Consider the following 20336-nt stretch of genomic DNA (forward strand, 5'->3'; position numbering starts at 1 on the left):
GGTAGAAGTAGATGTTGAGACGGAGGTAGAAGTAGAAACCTCATGATCAAACAAAGACAGTGGCGATAATCATTAGAAGCAGAGGTTCATAGGGGATAGGAAAGAGAGACTAAACATCAGTCTGAATTCCGAACACATTCCAAGAGCTCAGCAAGCCCTGGTTAGACGAGGAGGGTGACCATTTGTGAGATAGAGAAGCTGTGTATTTGGACACAATGGATGATAATTGGGCCAAGCTTGTTGAATGCCAAGGAGCATTGTGGATATTTAACATACATACTGGGCACCCGCATGACTGGAGCAAGTTTTTGACGAAACATTTGGTCGAATATGTTTATCCTGAGGAAATCGATCTTCACACTCTTGTATTGGACACAAGAAGGGACATATTTTCTGACCAGAAGTAGTTTCCACAGAACAAAACTCAATTACTAAGTCATTAATAAGTAATGAATGCATGGAACCGATCTGTTGTATGAATCAGACTTGACTATACTTTGGATAAAAGTATTGCAGGTAATTACCTAGGCTGACAGAGGTAGGTAATTCTGTGGAAATTTAGGGAATGAGTGTATGAGTAGGAGAAGGAGATGGAGTAGAAAAGAGAATAAGACAAGGAAGGGGCGGAATATACTATTACTAGTAGTATCTATGATGGCGATGTTATGAAGATGTGAAAGGTACGGGCGGGTAGTATCTCTAATATGGAAGGCAGTCTGCATATCAAGTTTCTGACCACCTAAGAACAGATCCACCTGGGCATTAAGTGGACCCTGGGCTATGCATAGGACCCTTTTCCCTTCTCGTGTTTTGATTCTACCTCGCAGGTATTCCATATAGGGTTTCGACATGAAATTCCTGATCAACTAGTTACTAGTATTCAACAAGGTGGGTATTGATTGTGGCACAGGTCGAATAACGGCATGAACACAACAAGACTACTCAACATCGACAATATTGATAAACGTATCCGTAATCCCCAATGCAAAAATCCATGTACTAGTTCAAGAACAAAGAAAACATAATGGGGGCTGGCTCGGGATTGTCCAACTTGAAACACAGGAAGCTTGGAATGATGGTACCCATGGTACTAGTAGTATCAAATATTAAAGTGCCCACTGCCGTAACCCCGCATAATGGACGTAAATGATGATGCATTTGGCAAGTACAGAAACACAAAAAGTTCAAGTTCAATCTCTATATCGAAATAACAAAACCATTGACGCCATGGCCCTTCCACCTAGACAAGTGGTATAAAGCTTCCAAGGTTCAAGTTTCTAACATTCTATACCCAGCCCCCCTCATCATCTATCCAATAAGCATTCAATGCATGCTGAAGCCCACTAGATGCAGATGAATTACCAATCAAATCCTCGTCATCATCCACGTCGTCCAAATCCGAATCCCCACAGGCATCAGAGTCGTACAAAATGATCCCACGACGCGCCAGCTCCTCATCAAGGAAGGCCTCGAGACAATTCATAAGTAGCGAGTAATCGTAATCAGTCTTCATGCCAAGGACGACCTGGAGAACAGTCTCCGTCGTCGTAATACAGCGCACTGTCAAAGCAGGAAAGGGATTCTTCTCCGCAAACTCCTTCAGCATATCGCAAACTTGGGAGAGAAGGTCCATCGCTGGCGAACTTGATCGGCATATGTAAATGAACACTTCTTCGTCATTTTCGACGCTGTCGTTTATGATTGGGAGTTGAACTTGCCTGTCGCTTAGAGAATTGTCCTCCGTCAAGTATTCGTGATGGTTGAAGAGATAATCAACTAGTCCCTGTACATAATGTGTGTAGTCCATGGTGGTTAAGTCGTAGTAGGGCAGGGGCTGATGTTAGTGACTTTAGTACTTGAGTAGTAACTGAGTAATCGTACAATGTCATGCTACGAACTACGTCTATGGGACTTATATATTAGTAGACTCTAGACATTAGAGAAGATAGATGTAGCAACTCGTTAGAAAACATTGTTTCACAGGACAAAGAAGTCAACAGACACCGGGAGTCCCACTAGAACATTGTCTTGTGGCACGGGATATCCAACGAATCAACTGTATACATTAATCAAATTTGGCGTCCAATTAGGTCAGATAAAAACAGTGTGCAAAAAGACCGCGCCCATTGAAAAAGAAAAAGAACACGCTATGCAAGATCAAACCACTGCCCTAATCCATTCACTTCATAAGCATAAAGATAAAGAGTTCCTCCCCCTATTCGACCCGTCGTGCAAAAGAAAACCGAAACCAGAGAGTTTCCAAGCTGGCAGTAACTTTTATTACGCAAATACGACGATTTCACCACGGTCATTGCGACGCAGTCGTAGACCACGCCACAAATCCTTTTCGTCCTCGCCGCGGCGCTCGCGGGAGTCCCGACCATTGTCCTCTTGTTCGTCTGCGAAATCGCGGTGGAACCGTTTCAGTGCTTTGTTGAAGGAACAGCCACGCTCACTGTCCCGAGACACAAGAGAAAGGAAGTGGGTGGCCATTTCCCGCTGGAGGACATCCTCGCTACGGGCGGGTGTCTTGGACGGCCGGTAGACTGCGACCTGGCCATCACGATGGGGGAGATTGGGAATCCGAGCGCCGGCGCTCGTCAATCTGCTTCTGTCGGCGAGAGGGGCGGTCACCGTCAGTGGGGTTGCTGCTTTTGCGCTTAGACTTGCGCTCGGCATGGGAATCTGAGGTGGTGCGCGAGCGATGAGACTTCTTCTTGCGCACTTCCAGTTGGCCGTCGACACTGGAGGAGCTGCCGCGACGGGTACGGACCAGGGCGCGGGAATTCTCATGGCTGTCTTTGCTACCGTTGGAAACAACGGAACCGGTGCCGCCGAACATGGAGGAGACAAGGCGCTCCGCGCGGTTTTTGATTGTGATACCTAAACCAGGGTCGCCGCCACCATTGGATTCCTTGCCATTGCGGCGGGTACGCTTAATCGGGGAGGAGGCGTCCTGATAGGCAGAGCGGCCGTGCTCGGGAGTCTCGTCGATATCGTGGGAAGGCGAGCGCATCATGCGGTTCAGACCGCCGGTCAAACCGGAGTGAGCCAGCATGGGAGTGCCAGCATTGTTAATCACGCTGGATGGGGCATCCATCATTGGGGTGTCGATATCCTGTTGAGGGCTGCTGAGCTGATCGACTTGGCCGCGCTTGCGCTTCTTCTCGCTCGCGCTACCTGGAGCACGTTCCTTCTTCTCACGGCGATCCTTCTTCTTCTTGGGCGCCGGGGTGACGAATTCCATGGAGGCATTGGCCGCGGTGGGAAACTTGGGCGGCGGAATAGGGTCAGCGCCGTAAGAGAAACCGTTTTCTTCGTATGCGATATCGTAGTTGCCTTCGTCATCTGTCTTCGGGTCTAGTCGCGCGAGGGCTTTGCTAGCCTCGAAGACAGATGGGGCGTGGGGGTTCATGGACATTTGTTCCTTGGGGGCTAAAGATACCTTCGATGCGTTGGGTGTGTCCTCTGTAACGAGGTAGTCGAAAACGTTGACAGGCGGGTCATTGTTTTTCACCACAGCCGACGTGGGCTTCTTGTCGCTAGTGGGAGGGGGAGTGGGAGCAGGAGGAGGCGGGATGTTGGCCTTGATGATCTCTCCGTCGGAAGTAGCATCATCGACTCGGGGCTGCTGGTTCCGCGCGTTGGGGTTCGACTTCACATTCTGCTTGGGGGTGTTTTGGTTGTTTTGGCCCTTGCCCTTTTGGCCCTTGGCCGGCTTCTCCTTGTAGAGGGCACCCTGGTACTTCTGGTCCTCGGTCATGCAACTCTATGGGTGAATAAGTTATCAGCATCCATCATTGGTGGGGGAAGTAATGATGGTTGTATCCGGGTAATCCATGGAGAATGCGCAGCGCATATCCGGAACAAGCACCAATGCAGTCCTCTTGACCAGACCAGTAAAATCATGACATACCGTGTGTGCTCGATATTCGGTGCCCCAGAAGTGAACCATACAATCAATGCAAGTGAAGGACGCGCCGCGGCATTGGCTGCGGTGGGGGTCGAGTTTTTTCTTGGTGAGGACATCGCCGCAACCCTAATAGAAAGGACCATTGTTAGTATTTAGCCCTTCTGGTGCATGCGCAATATGTATAGGCACCAGCAGTCGCATGCTTCAAAAGAATAGTAGCTGATTGTCGAGGGTTGCTTACTTCGCATGAGAAGGAGACCATGTTGATCGCGAGGGTTCACTGGGTGCGGAGCGGCGCGTAAGAAGTAGGAAGACGACGTTATAGTACAACCAATTCACCCAGAGGATAGAGGGGTAGAATAGAATGTGCAGAGGCCAAAGCGACGGAGTCGGAGAGAAGGAAGAAAGCGAAGTCAGAAAGTGAAGAATAAAGTTATCCCTTGACGGCAGTCGCAGTCTCTCGCAGTTTCGCAGTTGCGCATGCGCCAGTTGCTCCTTCCTTTTGGTTTTTTTTTTCTTTCTTTTCCGCACGCTAGGCCAGATCGGGTATCCACTAGGCCCAGTCAGGGAGTGTTATTGTGTAGTTCAAGTATAAAATGTATACAACAGAGCGTAGAGGAGTATAGAATACCCCGTAATAGAATAATAAAGTAATAGAGTGGAAAATAGGTCTACTGAAATAAAGAGCAGCCCTCCTCATTTATCCCCCGCGGTTTCAAGTCGCGCCTGGACGCGCGAGCGCGACCAGATGCGCCCGCCCCATCCTGATGTCCCCTCATTGCATTCCGGTTGGCTGGATTTCCCTCCAGGGGACCCGTCAGGAGACCTGCTTCTTTCATTTGTTATCAGCTGAAGGCTTACCATGGCCATGCTGATCCCCGGAAGATTAGACTATGAACCTGAGATATTCTGGATTTTGGCCCCCCCCTTTCGTCCCCCTCCTCTCTCTCTCGTCTCTCTATTTTTGGCCAAACTTAAATCCGCATTTTTGATACATGAGATTCCCGCAATACGAGATGAAACTGGCATCATCCACGCCTTTTCCAATTTTCCCAGTTGTTTCCTTAATATTCTCTTTTCTGTGTTTGGGGGCTAGCTGTCCCAACTTGAAGGTTTAACTCTTTCTTGTTGACTCGGCGGGGTCCATGTCCTGTCTCTGCCAGTGCATGTCGTCATGCTGCTAATAGTCCCACTAATGTATGGGGACTCTCAAGACTCTGGATTCAAGTCGTGTATCACGAGGCTGCGATAGGACGATCCGATACACCCACTCGCCCTCTTTTCTGCAACATTGACGGCTAGCTCGTGTACTACCGATACCCCCCGGGCACTTTTCGCAACCTCTAGTACGCGATACTTCTAGAATGGCGGTGCACTGCGATCGACAAGCGAGACATCCCGGGTCATGCGCAACCATACAGGATCACCGGATGGGTTGATCCTAGTGCCACCGCTCGGGTCATGCCCCGGGGGCGGCCTCGGATCGGCAGCGGGCCATCCCCGTTAATACAGCACAAGTACGGCGTAGTTAACTCACTGTGGCGACGAGAAGACCCCAATGTGTTATGGTCAAATATAACAAACAACCTGTTTGTGCAGCATTTGCTCTTTTGGTACATGTCGCTTCCGGCTAGATGCAACTTTGTTCCTTCGATACTATCAGCTCTCTGATATCGATTTTTCGAGAGACTAGGGATCGATGATCAGGGAACACGAGCATAGATAACCGGCAGATGTACAGCTAGTTCCAGAGCAGAGAAGTATTGATCAATACTACCTATTTAGGTAGTAGCTTGCATCATCAATACTAATGGCCGGCATCTCGACGGACCGTACCGATGTGTTAAGTCAGAGCTTCATCTATGTTGATGTCCTCGGTCATTCGCTACTACTACTACTAGCCATTCTCGTCTCCCATTACTTTCCCTGCAGAAGAGTCCCCCAGAAGAACGGATCATGCATAACATAGATTTCCCGTCAAGTTTGGTTCATTCGCCGAGATGGAATAACTCTCGGCGAAAGATCGCCCGAGCCCCGCTAGCCCCTCCTCCGCCGGAGCTATACAAGGCGCCTTCAAATTGAAACCGGGGTACACTGCTCAACATATACCAGCGTCCCAATATGAGTCTCACTGAGGATCAAAAGGTATCTAGTCTAGACTGGACTCAAGCTCCGTAACCATCGCTGACATGTGGCCAAAAAGACAATCAACGACCTCCAAGCCAACTGGATCTGGGTCCCAAACTGGGTTGACTCTTCAGATGCCAATACAGCTGGAAAGATCGTCCGCTTCACGCGAGAATTCAACTTACAGTCAAAGCCCGACAAATCAGTACTGCATTTCTCAGCTGACACGCGTTACAAACTCTACGTGAATGGACAACATGTTGCCGTCGGACCGACTCGCAGCAGTCCGCTGATTTGGTACTACGATACCCTGGATATCGCGCCCTACCTAAAAGAAGGCCAGAATGAGATCCTATTCGTAGTTTTGCGGTACTTTCACTCTCTACGCTGCGCAATGCCTTTTGAGCGGACGGCGCTTCCTGGTCTGACAGTCATTGGAAACCTGGAGACTGCAACGGGGGAGTTTATCGATCTCAATTCTTCGCAGAATTGGCTGGGATTCGTCGATCAAAGTATCGAGTTCCCGACGGGTCTTGCTGATGATGTGTTTTTACATGTAAGATCGGCTCTGGATTAAACCCCGCCGGGGTTGAGCTGACACCTTTTCATAGATTAGCGAACGTGTTGCTCCTACGGATGAAGGCTCTATGATGATACCGGTTGCGTACAAGATGAGAACTTTGAACGGTGACATTCCGCCCTGGAACCTGCGTCCACGATCGATTCCACTACCGGAATCAACACTCGCTGTTGTTGAAACAATCAGGGCTTGCCAGAGTACTGTAGAGGCTAATTACTGGGAATCTTTGTTTACTCGAAACCACTCCATTACCCTCCCAGCGAGCTCCAGTCACGTCCTTGAAGTACAGGCCGCCGTTCACTCGACTGCATTCCTTCGATGGGCCTTCAAATCAGTTGCAAATGCCTCGAATATAAAGCTCAAAGTGACACACTCAGAAGGCTACGAACTCGAACCCCGATCGTACCCCTTCTTCCGCTCCAAGGCAGACAGGCTAGATGCAAGTGTTGGCCATATTATTGGACCATATGACGAGGTAACGCTGAACCTTCTTAGTGACAGTCAAACCTTCTATGAGCCATTCTGGTTCCGCACCTTCCGCCTCTTAAAGATCGAGATCACAGTTGGACCCGAGCCAATTGAAATTCTATCATTCGACGCTACTCAGGTCAACTATCCTCTAGCCGTGAAGGCTAGCTGGAAACAGCCTGGTGATCCTCAGAGTGAGGAAATCTGGGATGTCTCTATACGGACGATGAGAAACTGCATGTTCGACGGATACTCAGACTGTCCATTCTACGAACAATTACAGTGCGCGCCAGACATCCAAACGATCGTTAAACCCCCACTAACTATGAAATTAGATACTCCGGAGACAGTCGCTCTGTCGGTCTGTTTCACTACCTCCTCTCAGGCGACGACCGGCTGATGCGGCAAGCAATCACCAACTTCGCCGCCTCAGTAACACCAGAGGGTCTCACGCAGTCTCGCTTCCCTTCACACGTACCGCAAGTCATAGCCGGCTTCTCCCTGTATTGGATATTACAAGTGTGTGATCATCACTTGTACTTTGGCGATACGCGCTTTTCGAAACTCTTCATTCCGCGAATTGATGGAATTCTTGATTTCTTCGATTCTCATGTCGACGAGCTAGGTCTTGTCAGCGGACTGCCGGATGTTGTTTGGCAGTACGTTGATTGGGTCACGACCTGGGGTGCTACAGAAGACCATCCTGACAAGGGCGTTCCAACCTCGGGCAGAAAGACCAATCGACACACTTATTTCAGTATGATATATGCCTGGGTTCTGCAAAAGGCCGCTGTGCTGGTTCGTGATGTTGGTCGACCGGGACATGCTTCCGAATACGAATCGAGGGCATCATCATTGAGAGCAGCTATACGAGCCCATTGCTACGATGGGGAATTCTTCACCGATTCAACAGCTGATGTTGCGGATGAACTGTCATATTCCCAGCACTGCCAGGTTTTCGCTGTTATCTGTGGCGCAGCGAAGGCGGACGAAGCTACCCGGATCTTGAGGGAATCTTTTGCCAATGATCGCTTCTCGAAATGTTCTTACATGATGCGGTTCTACGCTTTCCGGGCCTTGTCCTTGGCTGATGATGGCAACTTGTATGATTCGTTCTGGGCAAAGATGTGGTCTCCATGGCGAGGGATGCTGGCTAATAATCTCTCGACCTGGGAGGAGGATGATGTTAGACAGAGATCTGATTGTCATGCTTGGGGGAGTGTGCCTATTTACGAGTACTGTACTGAATTGGCGGGTGTTCAGCCTGTCGCTCCTGGTTCATCCAAGATATCGTTTAGGCCGCGGCTTCGTTTGACTGGGGTTTTGGAAGCAAGGGTTGCCCTTGGTAAGGATAACCTAGCGGAGGTCTCGTGGAAGATCAGCTCCGACGGAGATAAGATTGTTGAGCTGAGACTTGAAAAAGCAGTTGAAGTTGTAAGTCAACTGCCAGGACGTAGGGAAGAAGGCCATGGCATTGTGGATTATCTCAGGCTCGTAGCTAGTGGCTGAATAGCACTGGCACTGGCTGTATATTATTCTTTACTAGTGCCTCTCACTCGAGTATGCAATGTGAGCCCCGCTTGACATGGACCCTTCGAATAGCGTAATCATCATAGGCTTTAGAGGTAGTATGTGTTCTTTGACTTTATTATCTGTCAACCTTGGAACCAGGCCTGATGAAAACGATATTGTATGGTCATCTCCAGTTTATCTTCTTTCTTCATGATTCACAGCGTTCACTATGCCTTAATCAACATTCCGGCCCAGGCTCAGTTTTAACGAACATCAAGCACCCCTCCTTGTGGGTCTTATATGGCCCATGTTCCATGCCGGGTAAACGATATGCATAGGCTCCAACACCCCATGACTGCCCGAGCGATAGATCCTCCAATCTCCCCTGAAGGAAGCATACCTCTTCGATGAAAGTATGTGTAATCGGCTTATTGGGTGTAGTAGTATTTGGCTCCCACCATTGTAAGACAGCTTTAGATTCTCCGTCTCCGTTCAAGCGTAACTCCCAAATTCCTTTTGCGACGGAGTACCAAGGCTTTGCTGTTTCGGAGTTTGTGGGTGTGCCTGGGGCGGGAAGAGATGGAGGCGTGGTGAACTCTTTTTGTTGGAAAGTCATTTTCATGTAGTGGTCAAGAGGATAGAGGAATATCAAATATATGAATGGGTGGTTTGGGATACTATTATCTTTTTGAAATAAAGATACAAGTTATGAAGTTGGCGATCGGAGAAAAAGAAGGTTTCAATGATTCTTTTTCCCGAAGGCGAATCAAAGTCCACACTTTCACCGATCCATCGGCAAATTCACCCCGAATATACCGACAAAATGTTGATTATAACTAGCTACAACTTCAGCAGCAGTGCCTGCTCAAAAAATTGAGTAATCAATTGTTTATTTGGAGGATTCAATTTGACTCGTTTTCCTCCAAATTTTGCCCCGGCTATACTTTCTGCATCGACGGTTCCACAGTACTAGAGATGCGCCAAGGTGTTTAAGCAAATGCCCGAGTCTTTGAACTTTCCAAAATATGACATACTCTTCCATGCCTTGTTTCTCTCTCCCAGCTCAACAGAATTGCTAACCAATCTGGCGATTTTAATATCTGAGCGACTCGCATTAGCTAATTCGGATTATGTCAGCAGTGATGACATAAGAAAATGCGGTCTCTTATCGTCAACTCAAACCGCTTGGAACCTTTAAAAACATCAGCATTTGCAGACATCATGACTTCTTTCCGACTGCAAGGATTCCAATCCCTCCTGCGTGGCAACTCGCGCCTGCTACGCACCCCTCAACGCCGTTGGGCGCAGGTCCACGATGTGCGCTTCCTAGCTTCCCACCACGACCCCAAGTATGTCCAGGACAAGTACAGGTCAAAGCTGGATCAGAAGGCCAAAGAGTGAGTCGTTTTCTTCTCCTTTCTCTGCAAGGAGATTTCATGAAGCATGTACTGATTCATCACAGGGAGGGCCACGAGTCAGTCGAGTCCTTGAAGGAAGCCTACACCGACAAGATCCAAAACCTCCGCCGTGAAGCATCGACCGTCGCAACCCCAGAGCCCAACTCCCCGATGTCAAGCTTCGCAACTGCAAGCACCCCTCCCCCCCTTTCAAGCCCCCCCCTCCTCCCCGGCTCAATCGGAAACCGAAAAGGCCGCGCGCAGCGTCTCCGGCAGCAAAACCCCCATCAAACCTCTCAGCTCATACCTGGAGCTCGACAAGTTCCGTGACCTGCCACCCAAGGAGATCGAAGCCCTCTGGCGCCTTCGTCATGCCAACAGCGCCACAAGTATCTGCGCCGTCATCTCTCTCGAAACATATCAGCGCATTGCCGCAGCCGCGCGCCAGAACCCGCAATTCGTCCTCCCGGTGCCAGTCCAACAAACCGTCGAGAGCGAAGTAGAAGGCCAAACGGAGACTCAGAACGCTGCGGAAATTCACTTCCTGCAGTGGGGATTTCACCCCCCGGCTGATGACTTTGTCGCTCCCGCCGCTGGAACTGCCAATACACACACCTCTACTGTGATCTTTACCAACCTCGGTGCTTTCAAGATGCACGGTACCTATGCTCAACCCCACACGACTGTCACGCACTACCTGGACTTGGCGGATGATAAGGGCTTGGTCCTTATGCATGGTCAGGTCATGCCGGATAGTGGAGTCTCTAATGCGGACGCTACCTGGTTGATTAGCTGTCTCCAGCGCTTCTATGACTTTGAAGGCCAGGCTAATGGTCGCAAGGGCGAGTTGGTGAGGATGTTCACCCAGGGCGATGTTGAGAACTTCAAGATTGAGGAACTGCTTGAGGAGAGTGAGAAGATTCACTAGATTCGGATTTACCGTGGATCATTTGTACAACATCTGTTTTTGACGATCTAGATAGATATGGGCCAAGGTTGGTTCAATCACATATAACTGTAACTATATTCAAACCCTACTATATCCGTGGAGACAGCGTTCAAACTACATACTAGTAGAGTGGTCGCATACTACTAATTGTATACTAAACACCTACCAATTTGATTGGGCACCCATAAAATCCCAAGTACATTCCAAGGTTTCCTCAAATCACTGCCCACTGCCCAGATGCCACCTGGGCAGTGCGTTTATTATAACAGAATGATCCGAGTGTGTTACGACAAATCAAGGATCATGGTGGGGTACGGTACCTAGGTACATAAGGACTCTTCATTGCGTCTACTGCGTGGTCTTGTCTTGTTTAAGTTTGGGAGGTTTTACAAGGATCAAGGTTGGACCCCCTGTTGGGTACGAGAACCCAATTTTGAAAGAATGAATCATGTGGGATGACTTGTATTTACAGAATAGTCGCCCGAAAAGAAATATCATGTACCAAATCAACACCGACCCAAATCAAATAATCAAAGATAAGTTCAAAGGCGAGACATGAAGAGAACGCCGGGAAACAATTACAAATCCCATAAGCGCGACGCCGGTGGAGAGAGCTGGACTGGGTGGTCGACTAGATGGTGGCGGGGAATTAGTAGGTGGGTGGAGAAATGAATACAAAGGCCTGGTCTTGTCTTGCAATCGTGAGAGGGGGTATCATTAAAGGAATTGGGCTAAGACAGCCGAGACCGGTGAATGTTGCTGTGAAGTACTGTCGTGTTGGGGCTGGAAAGATCATTTTTCGTCGTTCATGACTTCTTCCGTAATGAAGGAGTGGATGTGTTCGAAGTAACCTGGTTCGGCAACGGAATCGTTGTGGCCACCATTTGGTAGGGTGCGCCAAATTTTGCGCTCGGATTTGCAGACGGAGAATAGCTGGGTCATGTTGGTGGGTGGGACCAATTCGTCCTTGAGTCCGCTGAGGAAGAGAATTGGAACATCTTTGATCTTGGGCAGTGTATCTTCACTGGACCAGTATTGATGGCATAAACGGGCCAGATAGCGTGCTGGTGGAAAGACGCTGGGAGATGATTGTCAGAGCCGGATATTGGATTGACGAGGCGTTTGTTGTTTGTTGTGATCACTCACCTAGGAATCAACTTGCGAATACTTAAAAAGGTATTCTCGAGGACCAATCCACTAACATCACCTTCTTCCTGGTTGGTTGCAACAAGATTGATAGCCACGGCGCCGCCTAAACTTTGGCCATATACAACGATCTTGGTATCTCTCGTCTCAGGACGTTGTCTTAGGTAGTCTAATCCGGTCTGGGCGTCGATCTTCAGACCCGCTTCGTCAGGGGTTCCCGTAGACATACCATAACCTCTATATTCAAGCATGAAAACATTGCAATGTAGGGTATCTTGAAGAGCCTTCGCGATCGGAACTCGGTGACCGATGTTACCAGCATTGCCATGGAACATGAGGACAGTGAGATTGCGCTGACGACGGCCCATAGGCGGACGGAGGAAGAGCGCATGGAGGGATTCACCATCAGGGGTGGGAATTTGTAGGTCTTCAAAGTCCTTGATACCGAATTGTCGGGGGCTGGGGACATTGATTCGAGCATCGGCAGGGACACTGCGGGGATATATCAATTCGCTATGAGGTGGTTAGAATGGCAAATCCGGATTGAGATGTTGAAGAATTGGAGCATCGCCGTGGACACTCACTTCTGCTTAAAGTATAATAGACCACTTGCGATGACAGCGAGGCCGGATGAAGCCAGAACAGGCAGACGTAAGAACTGCATGGTGTTGTTTGCCATGGCGCTGATGCTCCAGGCTGGGGGCGGAGGAGGGGATTCGGACATGACAAGTCCTGGTAGAGGTGACCGCAGTTCCGGGCTGAAGCTGTGAGTGTGTAGGTGTGATCTGAAAGAGCGACTTGTGAAGATGGAAGAGTAGAGAGTGGAATTCGATGTATCAACCAAGGAGGTTGATGCCTTTGTGGGGGGAAACAAACTCGTTCTAGGCTGCCTTCACCGCCCGGACGCGTGGGAGCTTCTGCTGCCTTTGGGATAATCAACCAACTTCCACCGTCACTTTCATCCCCATCAACTCCTCCTTACTCTAACTCCCTTCTCATCTTCCTCCCTCGGCCTTCTTTTATTTTGGATAACCTCTATACTCACTATTCTCAACATTTCAGCACAATGGTCGCACCACACGGCGTCACCGGCATGTTGGGTGAAGGTCAGTCAAGCTAATCGTCATCCATCATCCGCAGCTAACCCGCCTCCCTCGTTCAGATGGCATCCACGTCGATATGCAACACTTGAAGAGTGGAGAGGTTAAGTAAGTTAGACTTTCACGATTCCTACCATTATTATCGATCAAAGAGAAGGAGTATATACTAACTGATTTTCCAGCCTCGGTACCTCGATGTGAGTTTAAGCTCCAACCAGCTACATAACAAGCTTCCTTCAGCTCTCTCCAGCTCCTTCCAACCTCCCATCTAATCAATCACCTATAGTATGGCCATCAATTTCAAGGATGGAGTCATTCTCGGCGCCGACAGTCGCACAACCACCGGAGCCTACATTGCCAACCGAGTCACCGACAAATTGACACAGGTGCACGACACCATCTGGTGCTGCCGGTCCGGGTCGGCGGCTGATACCCAAGCCGTCGCCGACATTGTCTCCTACCACCTCAACATGTACGGAGTGACCAACAATGAAGCCCCCAGCACACAGGTCGCGGCGTCGCTTTTCCAGGAACTGTGCTATGAGAACAAGGATGCCCTGAGGTGAGTGAGCAGACGGCTTATCTGTGATCTGTCACGTTGCAACACTGGTGTTTCATTTGCTAACTCGGGTTAGTGCCGGTATCATCATTGCTGGATATGATCCCCGACACGGCGGTCAGGTGTACTCGATACCGTTGGGAGGATCTCTACACAAGCAGTCATTCGCGATCGGTGGATCAGGCTCAACCTACATCTATGGATACACAGATGCGCACTGGAGAGAGCAAATGACCGAGCAAGAGGGAATTGACTTTGTGCGAAGTGCCTTGCAGGAGGCGATTAAGTGGGATGGAAGCTCGGGCGGCGTGATTCGTCTGGTGGTTCTCACCAAGAAGGGAGCCGTGCGACATCTGTACCTACCGGACAATGGCTACACGGGTCCTGGAGTGACCAATTAATGATGTACTAATAGATGCATATTGTCTGGAATGAATGGATTGGATTGGATGGAAGAGTGGTAGATGTGTACCCAAGGGTAGAGTAGATGAGAGCAGTCCAGCTGTCAGAACTGCTAGGATAGTATTAAGTAACAGTATTGACTAGTTTCTGTCTAGTACTTCTAGTCCTTCTAGTCTCTTGTCTCCCCACTAGGTACGAGTATGGGGGATCCTACTGTACTAATCATGTTCATGTTGATCTCGCCACTTTATACTTCCAATAGCATCGTACTTGATATCTCCACTTACTCCCACGGGTGTCCACACTGAGCTGTCATTGGATAGTAATTAATTGACACCTTCGGGGCAAGAGTCAGACCCTCGAGATCCTATTAGTTAATCAGATAGGGTATTATACCAGAATACAGTAATATCGGTGAGGCTTGATGTGATACGGATCTATCCGGAGCATGCAATGTGTAGACCGGTACGGAGTACAGGAGAATAAAGTAGTAGTTGTATTATACTAGTAGTTAGTACCTAGATGTAAGCAGATAATATGTCCTGTCATGTCGAGTGAATACTGTAACTGAATTTAAGACAGGTCAAATAGTAATACTAGTATTATCTCAAGCAAACCACCAAAGCAGCCCAAACGGGAATCCCCTATCCTTCCACTTCCACTTCCACTTCCTTCACTCCAACTTCCTTCCTTCAACTCCCCTCAATCATCAACTTCACTTCATCACTTACCAATCCCCTCCTCTCCTTCACCCATCTGCAATGATCGGGTCCACCCACTGAACAAGCTCCGGTGCGCTAATCAGGAAACTTGGAAAATCGCCGGGTCTAGCTTTTCGTCATCCAAGGTAAACCCCCTCCTTTCCTTTCCTCCTCTCCACCTTCTTCTTCCTCCCCAATCCTAAATCATCGTGGAGAGTCAAAGGTCAAACTCAATCCTTTATATCACTGCTGATTCATCCCCTCGCAGATATTGCGATATTGCGACATCTTGGAGACATCCAGCATATTGTGACATCGTTGATATCGTGATATTGCCACGAAACCATCTGAACTCAACACTCAACTCCTCCTTTCGGATACTCCACACCCCCATGGCATGAGCGCTGTGATCATCCCACACCACGTGTCGGATCCGATCGATCGCAAGATGCTAGGAGGTTACCAGGACGGATACTCACGTCCTCGGGATGGCTCTAGATCGAGCTCCTCCAACACGACCCCCACCTCGACCGCCCCGCCAACCGTAGGCTCTGCTCGGCTTCGTGCGCAATCTAACGATGTCCCCGCCTACATCAATTCCCAAACTCCCACCTATCACCCTCACTCTCAACCCCCAGCCCCAACCACAACCCCAGACTCCCACTTCCCTCCGCCGTCCATGAACCCTCATTCTAGTTATGGGATCCAACCCGACCATCCGTCTGCCTACACCCATGCTCAGCACCAGCCCCAGCGTAGCCATGTCTCAACCGATCAGGACAACGACCACCCTATGACCTCCGGCCCTTCGACCTACGCTCAAAACTCCCCCCGAGTCTCCACGTCTACACCCGACCTCTCGCTCCATGCAATCCGTCCCTGGCTCCGAAGCCAACTCCCCGAGTCGAATTCGTGTCCAGAGCTTGTCGCACATCCAGAGTCTGGCCAGCGAAGACTTCCTCGCCCAGTCGCAGAGATCACATCTCCCCGGTCATGGTCTCCAGCCGCGCAAATATGAGATCAGCTCGATGCCCGTCACTGATATCATCGAGATGGTCGCCGGCCTTCTCACCAAAATCACCACCACCAATGATAAACACCACGAGGATATTCATCGCCACATTCCACCTCCCGACGGAACGAATAATTTAAGTCCACAAGCGACCAGCGTCCTTGCCTTTCACGGCAAAAACGTCCCCAGCATCTCCATCCTCAGCTATCTCACCCGCATACATAAATACTGCCCTACCACATACGAGGTCTTCCTCAGCTTGCTGGTCTATTTTGACCGTATGACCGAGCTGGTCAACCAGGACCAGTCACAAAGTCGCTGGGAAGGGCCTTCGCTTGAACCACCCGGATCATCCGCTGGCCAACATCAACATCAAAATCAACACGAACACACACCGGATAACTCGATAGTAACACCGCCATCATCCACCCGGATGGCCGCACAGGACCCAAAGAGTCCCAACTCCTCTATATCACCCGGTTTATATCCACAAGGCGAAGAGGGAAACCTCTCCCATTTTTTTGTCGTGGATAGCTTTAATATTCATCGACTGGTCATTGCGGGCGTGACCTGCGCGAGTAAATTTTTCTCCGACGTGTTCTATACCAATTCCCGATATGCAAAGGTACGTCATCCATCTCCACCCTCGGTAAACGTTCAATTCCACGCAAGGGACATCCACTTATCTTTCTTTTTCCGGAATTCCACAGGTCGGCGGCCTCCCATTAGTAGAGCTGAACCATCTCGAGCTCCAATTCCTCCTGTTAAACGACTTCCGCCTCGCAATCCCAGTCGAAGAACTGGAGGCCTACGGCACAATGCTAGTAGAATTTTATGCGCGAGAAGTTGTCGCGCAACAAGCCCAGGAGCGCGCGATGGCCATTCCAAGAGCCATCAATCCGTCCTCTGATCCACACTCAGAGGCCATGTATATGCGCTCCTCCCGTGATAAACGACAACCAGGTCTGGGGCAAACCCCCACCCCGCCCTAGATTAATTGCATCTTATACTGTCCTGCCTTGTCCTTTCATGTCCTGCCTTTACCTAGGGCAAGCCTTGGACACCCGCTTGACTCGCCTTCCATGACACGCTGAGCGTTCATCAAACAAATCCACTGGCTGTGCAGGTGCTTTCGGTCGAATAGACCCCTGGTGCCGGTCTTCCATCTTCATTTCCAGTATCCGCCTCCCCTTTAGTTACCCACTACTTCCACATTGCTTCATTTGTCATGACCTGTATAGACTTTGACTTAGCCGGTGCTGGCTGATCGGGCTCTCATCTCTTCTGCTCACTTCTCTCTATTCCCCTTCTTGCACTTTTCCATACATTACACATCTATGGGCTCTTTCTCGTGGGATCCATGTTTTGATTGACGGTTTGCCTATTTTCTTGTTCTCCCTTTTTGTGACTCTTTTTTTCTCTCTTAGTCATGGTTAGGTGTTGCTGGCGCCTCCTTTTTTTCACTTTTCTTCTTGCATTATCGTTTGGCGGATTTTATTTTTTGATTATAGCCTCGTGAATATCAGTCTTTCTATCTGGATTTTGTTTCCGTAGTCGTAGGCTAGTAATCTGTAGTTTCTGCATATCCGGCCAATGACGATTATACTAGTGCTAGTGCTCGTATGTAAAGCTTAATTTGTCTGACGACAGACCCTGAACTCTGTGTCCGTACTAGTTTTTCTCAGCCTAGAGATTGCTAGCTTCGAGAACCCTCTGAATATGGAGTCTAGTAGAACGCATGCATTGCTATTAGCAGTAGTTGATGACCATTACACTCGGCTTTGAAGTAAAGTATTCTCAAAATTCTTAGCGAATTTGTGGACTACTACTTAGGTATCTGTACTAGTAGTATGTACTTATGCAGATATGTGGGGGGGCGGTGAGCTTAGTAGGCCGCTGCCCACTGCAGGTGGCATATAAGCTACTAACGTGTTCCACAACCGAACGGGCCGGACAACCGAACGGGCCACCCCACCCCATTACGACGATATATATTGAATATAACTCAACCACCATATAATATATTGCAAAAACTAGGCGTTATTCACAACTGGGCACCTATTCCGCTTGTGCCCTGGCTCCCTGCAATTGCCACAGCGCTGTATAGGTCTCTCAATCGTCGTCCTGGTTGCGCGGCGTGGCGCCGGGGGTATTGCCAATTGGTGCTCATATTCAATTTGTACACGCAATTGCAGGTCCTCTGCTGTAATTCCACCTTCGTAGGGTAATTGCCTATTTGGTAAAGCTTTTTTTCTTTGCTTACGTCCATTTTCGGCCATTACACGCTCATATGTTGTCTTTAACATAACCATCTCATGTGCAAGTAATTGTGCACCTCTGGTAGTCTGCTCCAATTGTCGATATATGTCATTATCAGGGGTTATATCCCTATAGACTAGTAATCGCTTGATTGAGGATGCCTGCCGTTGAAAATTGATAGCTTTGGATGGTGTATGAGGTATGAATTCACGACTGCTATCACTACCATGTGATGGTGGTGGTGTAGGCGATGGGGGATGAATATCAAGTTTTGATAGTACTGTCTCTGGCGAATATGGAATAATGCCCGCTGCCATAAAACTGCTAGCAATTATAGAGGTTTTGTATGTTGCTGCGCGTGCTTTAGGGTATAGACTAAGAAAGTCAGGCTTATCAATATGTGTAGAGCCCACACGTGCAAGATCTTGTACTGCCTGACCATAGAAGTGCTTCAATACACTAAAACAACCTACATCTAGTGGTTGTAATAGATGCGATGAATGAGATGGCATACAAATTGGCACAATATTGTTCTTCATGCAGATAGTGTCAAATTGAGGGGTGACATGACTCCCATGGCCATCCATAACCAAGGCAGACCAGGCACCATGTTGACGCTTTTTGACGTATGGAATGAAGGAATTTTCGAGCCACGAAATGCCAATTTCATCAGTTGTCCATCCATTAGCACTGATCTCAAAGCGCCAGTCATTCGGGACAGTACTACACCACGCTGCCATCAATACCTTCGCTTTAAAGATAATAGTCGGAGGGAGAACACCATCCAGATGGACACACTCAATTGCAGTAACCCACTCTCGGTTACCCGGTTGTAGGAGTTTGCGCTTCCCCTGCCACTCTCGACTGGTAATAACCTTTGAGGTGCTAGTAATCCCCATTGCAAATCCAGTCTCATCGAAATTGTAGATATCTTCGTTAAGAATACCATATTGAGCAATAGTATTGCAATATTGATTAAACCATTCACGAATAAGCTTCGGATCCTCACATAATGCACGCTGTGCAGCGTAGCGACGTGAAAAACGTGTTTTAAGCTTATCGCGACGTTTGACAAAGTTCTGTACCCAGTTTATACCGATTGTAAGAGAGGGGGTAGTTGAACGTTGAGCGAGTAGTAAATTGGCCATTTCTCCTGCAAGAGCAAAGGTAGGGGCCTTGCCACGTGCATCTAGATCCAATATCCAATTCTCTAACGAATCCTCTTCAATTGCATCCAATTTTGTGCAATTTGCGCGAAGGGTTTGGCGATAATGTCTTCCCTTGAAACGCGCTTGCAATGTTGCACGAGGTACCTCAAAAACGCGCGCAGCTTCATTCAGAGAAGCTACTTTTTCATTTCTTAGCGCCTGTATAGCAAGTTCAATCCTGCCTTCTTGCTCAATTCGTTTTTGAGTTTTTGCAGTACGAATTGGTGGCATGGTGGTGGTTTGAAAAAGAGAGCTGCAACACGCGACGCGTTTTTTAGGTGGGGTGGCCCGTTCGGTTGTCCGGCCCGTTCGGTTGTGGAACACGTTAGTTAGTATTAGAGAGTAAGTGTCTCAAATCAAATTTTGAGTTGTTCGTATTTCAAGCTTCCAAGGTTCATTGGGAATATATTTCTAACAAATTACCAATAGTAGCTATTACTGCGGGAGAGAAATTTTTCACAACATTATTTATCTCTTATCTGAATAGTTGAATAATTGAGTCCAGCTAGACTAGTAATCGTCTGCTCTGTAAGGACTTCGTGACCGAATCACTGGACGCTAGGAAACTTGGCCGGCTTAGACAGCAGGTCTAACAATTTCCCAGAGCCATGAACCATACTATGTTTAATTGATTGCAGTTCTTTGGTCTACTTAGTGAGGCTGACTGCGCCTCAAGGAGGATCGAGTCTTGTCCCATTGTTTTGTCGTCGAGTCGCTTGGTGGTTATGGAATGCTTTGCGAAGACTTCGCAATCAACTCTGGTAGAAATTCGAGTAGGCGATCCTTGACCGATATATTAGATGAAGAATGTCATATATAGATGGAATGGCTAATTGATAGCGGCCAGGCAAAGGCTATTACTCCCGTGAGTTTTCAATTGGTGCCACTACATTCTTTGGCGCATTCTTAGCATACTTAAACCCGCAAGTATTCCCCGATAGCACAGGTTGGTTGGGCTGGTTACCAAACATCCAATCTTTCATTCTGTGGATCCGATGCGGGT

At 48.6% G+C, this 20336-nt stretch overlaps 7 protein-coding genes across 7 annotated transcripts; 4 read left to right on the plus strand and 3 right to left on the minus strand.

Annotated features, from left to right (window-relative positions):
• Positions 1-1285: 1285 nt before the first annotated feature.
• N7533_009817 (uncharacterized protein) lies at positions 1286-1633 on the minus strand (the record flags this gene model as incomplete). Its single annotated transcript, XM_057106467.1, has 1 exon — positions 1286-1633. One exon carries the CDS (start codon positions 1631-1633, stop codon positions 1286-1288), a length of 348 nt encoding a protein of 115 aa, XP_056957916.1.
• Positions 1634-2280: 647 nt separating this feature from the next.
• Positions 2281-4175, minus strand: N7533_009818 (LYAR-type C2HC zinc finger protein; the record flags this gene model as incomplete). Its single annotated transcript, XM_057106468.1, has 4 exons — positions 2281-2515; positions 2565-3769; positions 3917-4039; positions 4155-4175. 4 exons carry the CDS (start codon positions 4173-4175, stop codon positions 2281-2283), a joined length of 1584 nt encoding a protein of 527 aa, XP_056957917.1.
• Positions 4176-6034: 1859 nt separating this feature from the next.
• Positions 6035-8597, plus strand: N7533_009819 (putative rhamnosidase B; the record flags this gene model as incomplete). The annotated part of the gene is made up of 4 exons (XM_057106469.1): positions 6035-6058; positions 6117-6596; positions 6652-7370; positions 7424-8597. 4 exons carry the CDS (start codon positions 6035-6037, stop codon positions 8595-8597), a joined length of 2397 nt encoding a protein of 798 aa, XP_056957918.1.
• Positions 8598-9821: 1224 nt separating this feature from the next.
• On the plus strand, positions 9822-10925 carry N7533_009820 (ATP11 family protein; the record flags this gene model as incomplete). Its single annotated transcript, XM_057106470.1, has 3 exons — positions 9822-9997; positions 10063-10127; positions 10177-10925. 3 exons carry the CDS (start codon positions 9822-9824, stop codon positions 10923-10925), a joined length of 990 nt encoding a protein of 329 aa, XP_056957919.1.
• Positions 10926-11738: 813 nt separating this feature from the next.
• On the minus strand, positions 11739-12816 carry N7533_009821 (alpha/beta hydrolase; the record flags this gene model as incomplete). The annotated part of the gene is made up of 3 exons (XM_057106471.1): positions 11739-12024; positions 12093-12605; positions 12677-12816. The coding sequence occupies 3 exons, from the start codon at positions 12814-12816 to the stop codon at positions 11739-11741; spliced, it is 939 nt and encodes a 312-aa protein (XP_056957920.1).
• A 342-nt stretch (positions 12817-13158) lies between these two features.
• On the plus strand, positions 13159-14152 carry pre3 (proteasome core particle subunit beta 1; the record flags this gene model as incomplete). The annotated part of the gene is made up of 5 exons (XM_057106472.1): positions 13159-13198; positions 13255-13300; positions 13375-13389; positions 13479-13754; positions 13828-14152. The coding sequence occupies 5 exons, from the start codon at positions 13159-13161 to the stop codon at positions 14150-14152; spliced, it is 702 nt and encodes a 233-aa protein (XP_056957921.1).
• Positions 14153-15251: 1099 nt separating this feature from the next.
• Positions 15252-16858, plus strand: N7533_009823 (putative cyclin-dependent protein kinase complex component; the record flags this gene model as incomplete). Its single annotated transcript, XM_057106473.1, has 3 exons — positions 15252-15617; positions 15691-16491; positions 16577-16858. The coding sequence occupies 3 exons, from the start codon at positions 15252-15254 to the stop codon at positions 16856-16858; spliced, it is 1449 nt and encodes a 482-aa protein (XP_056957922.1).
• Positions 16859-20336: the final 3478 nt, after the last annotated feature.

Source organism: Penicillium manginii (genome assembly GCF_028828005.1).
Source record: "Penicillium manginii strain IBT 31320 chromosome Unknown utg000006l:1.0-4164085.0:1.0-4166146.0, whole genome shotgun sequence".
Lineage (NCBI taxonomy): Eukaryota > Fungi > Ascomycota > Eurotiomycetes > Eurotiales > Aspergillaceae > Penicillium > Penicillium manginii.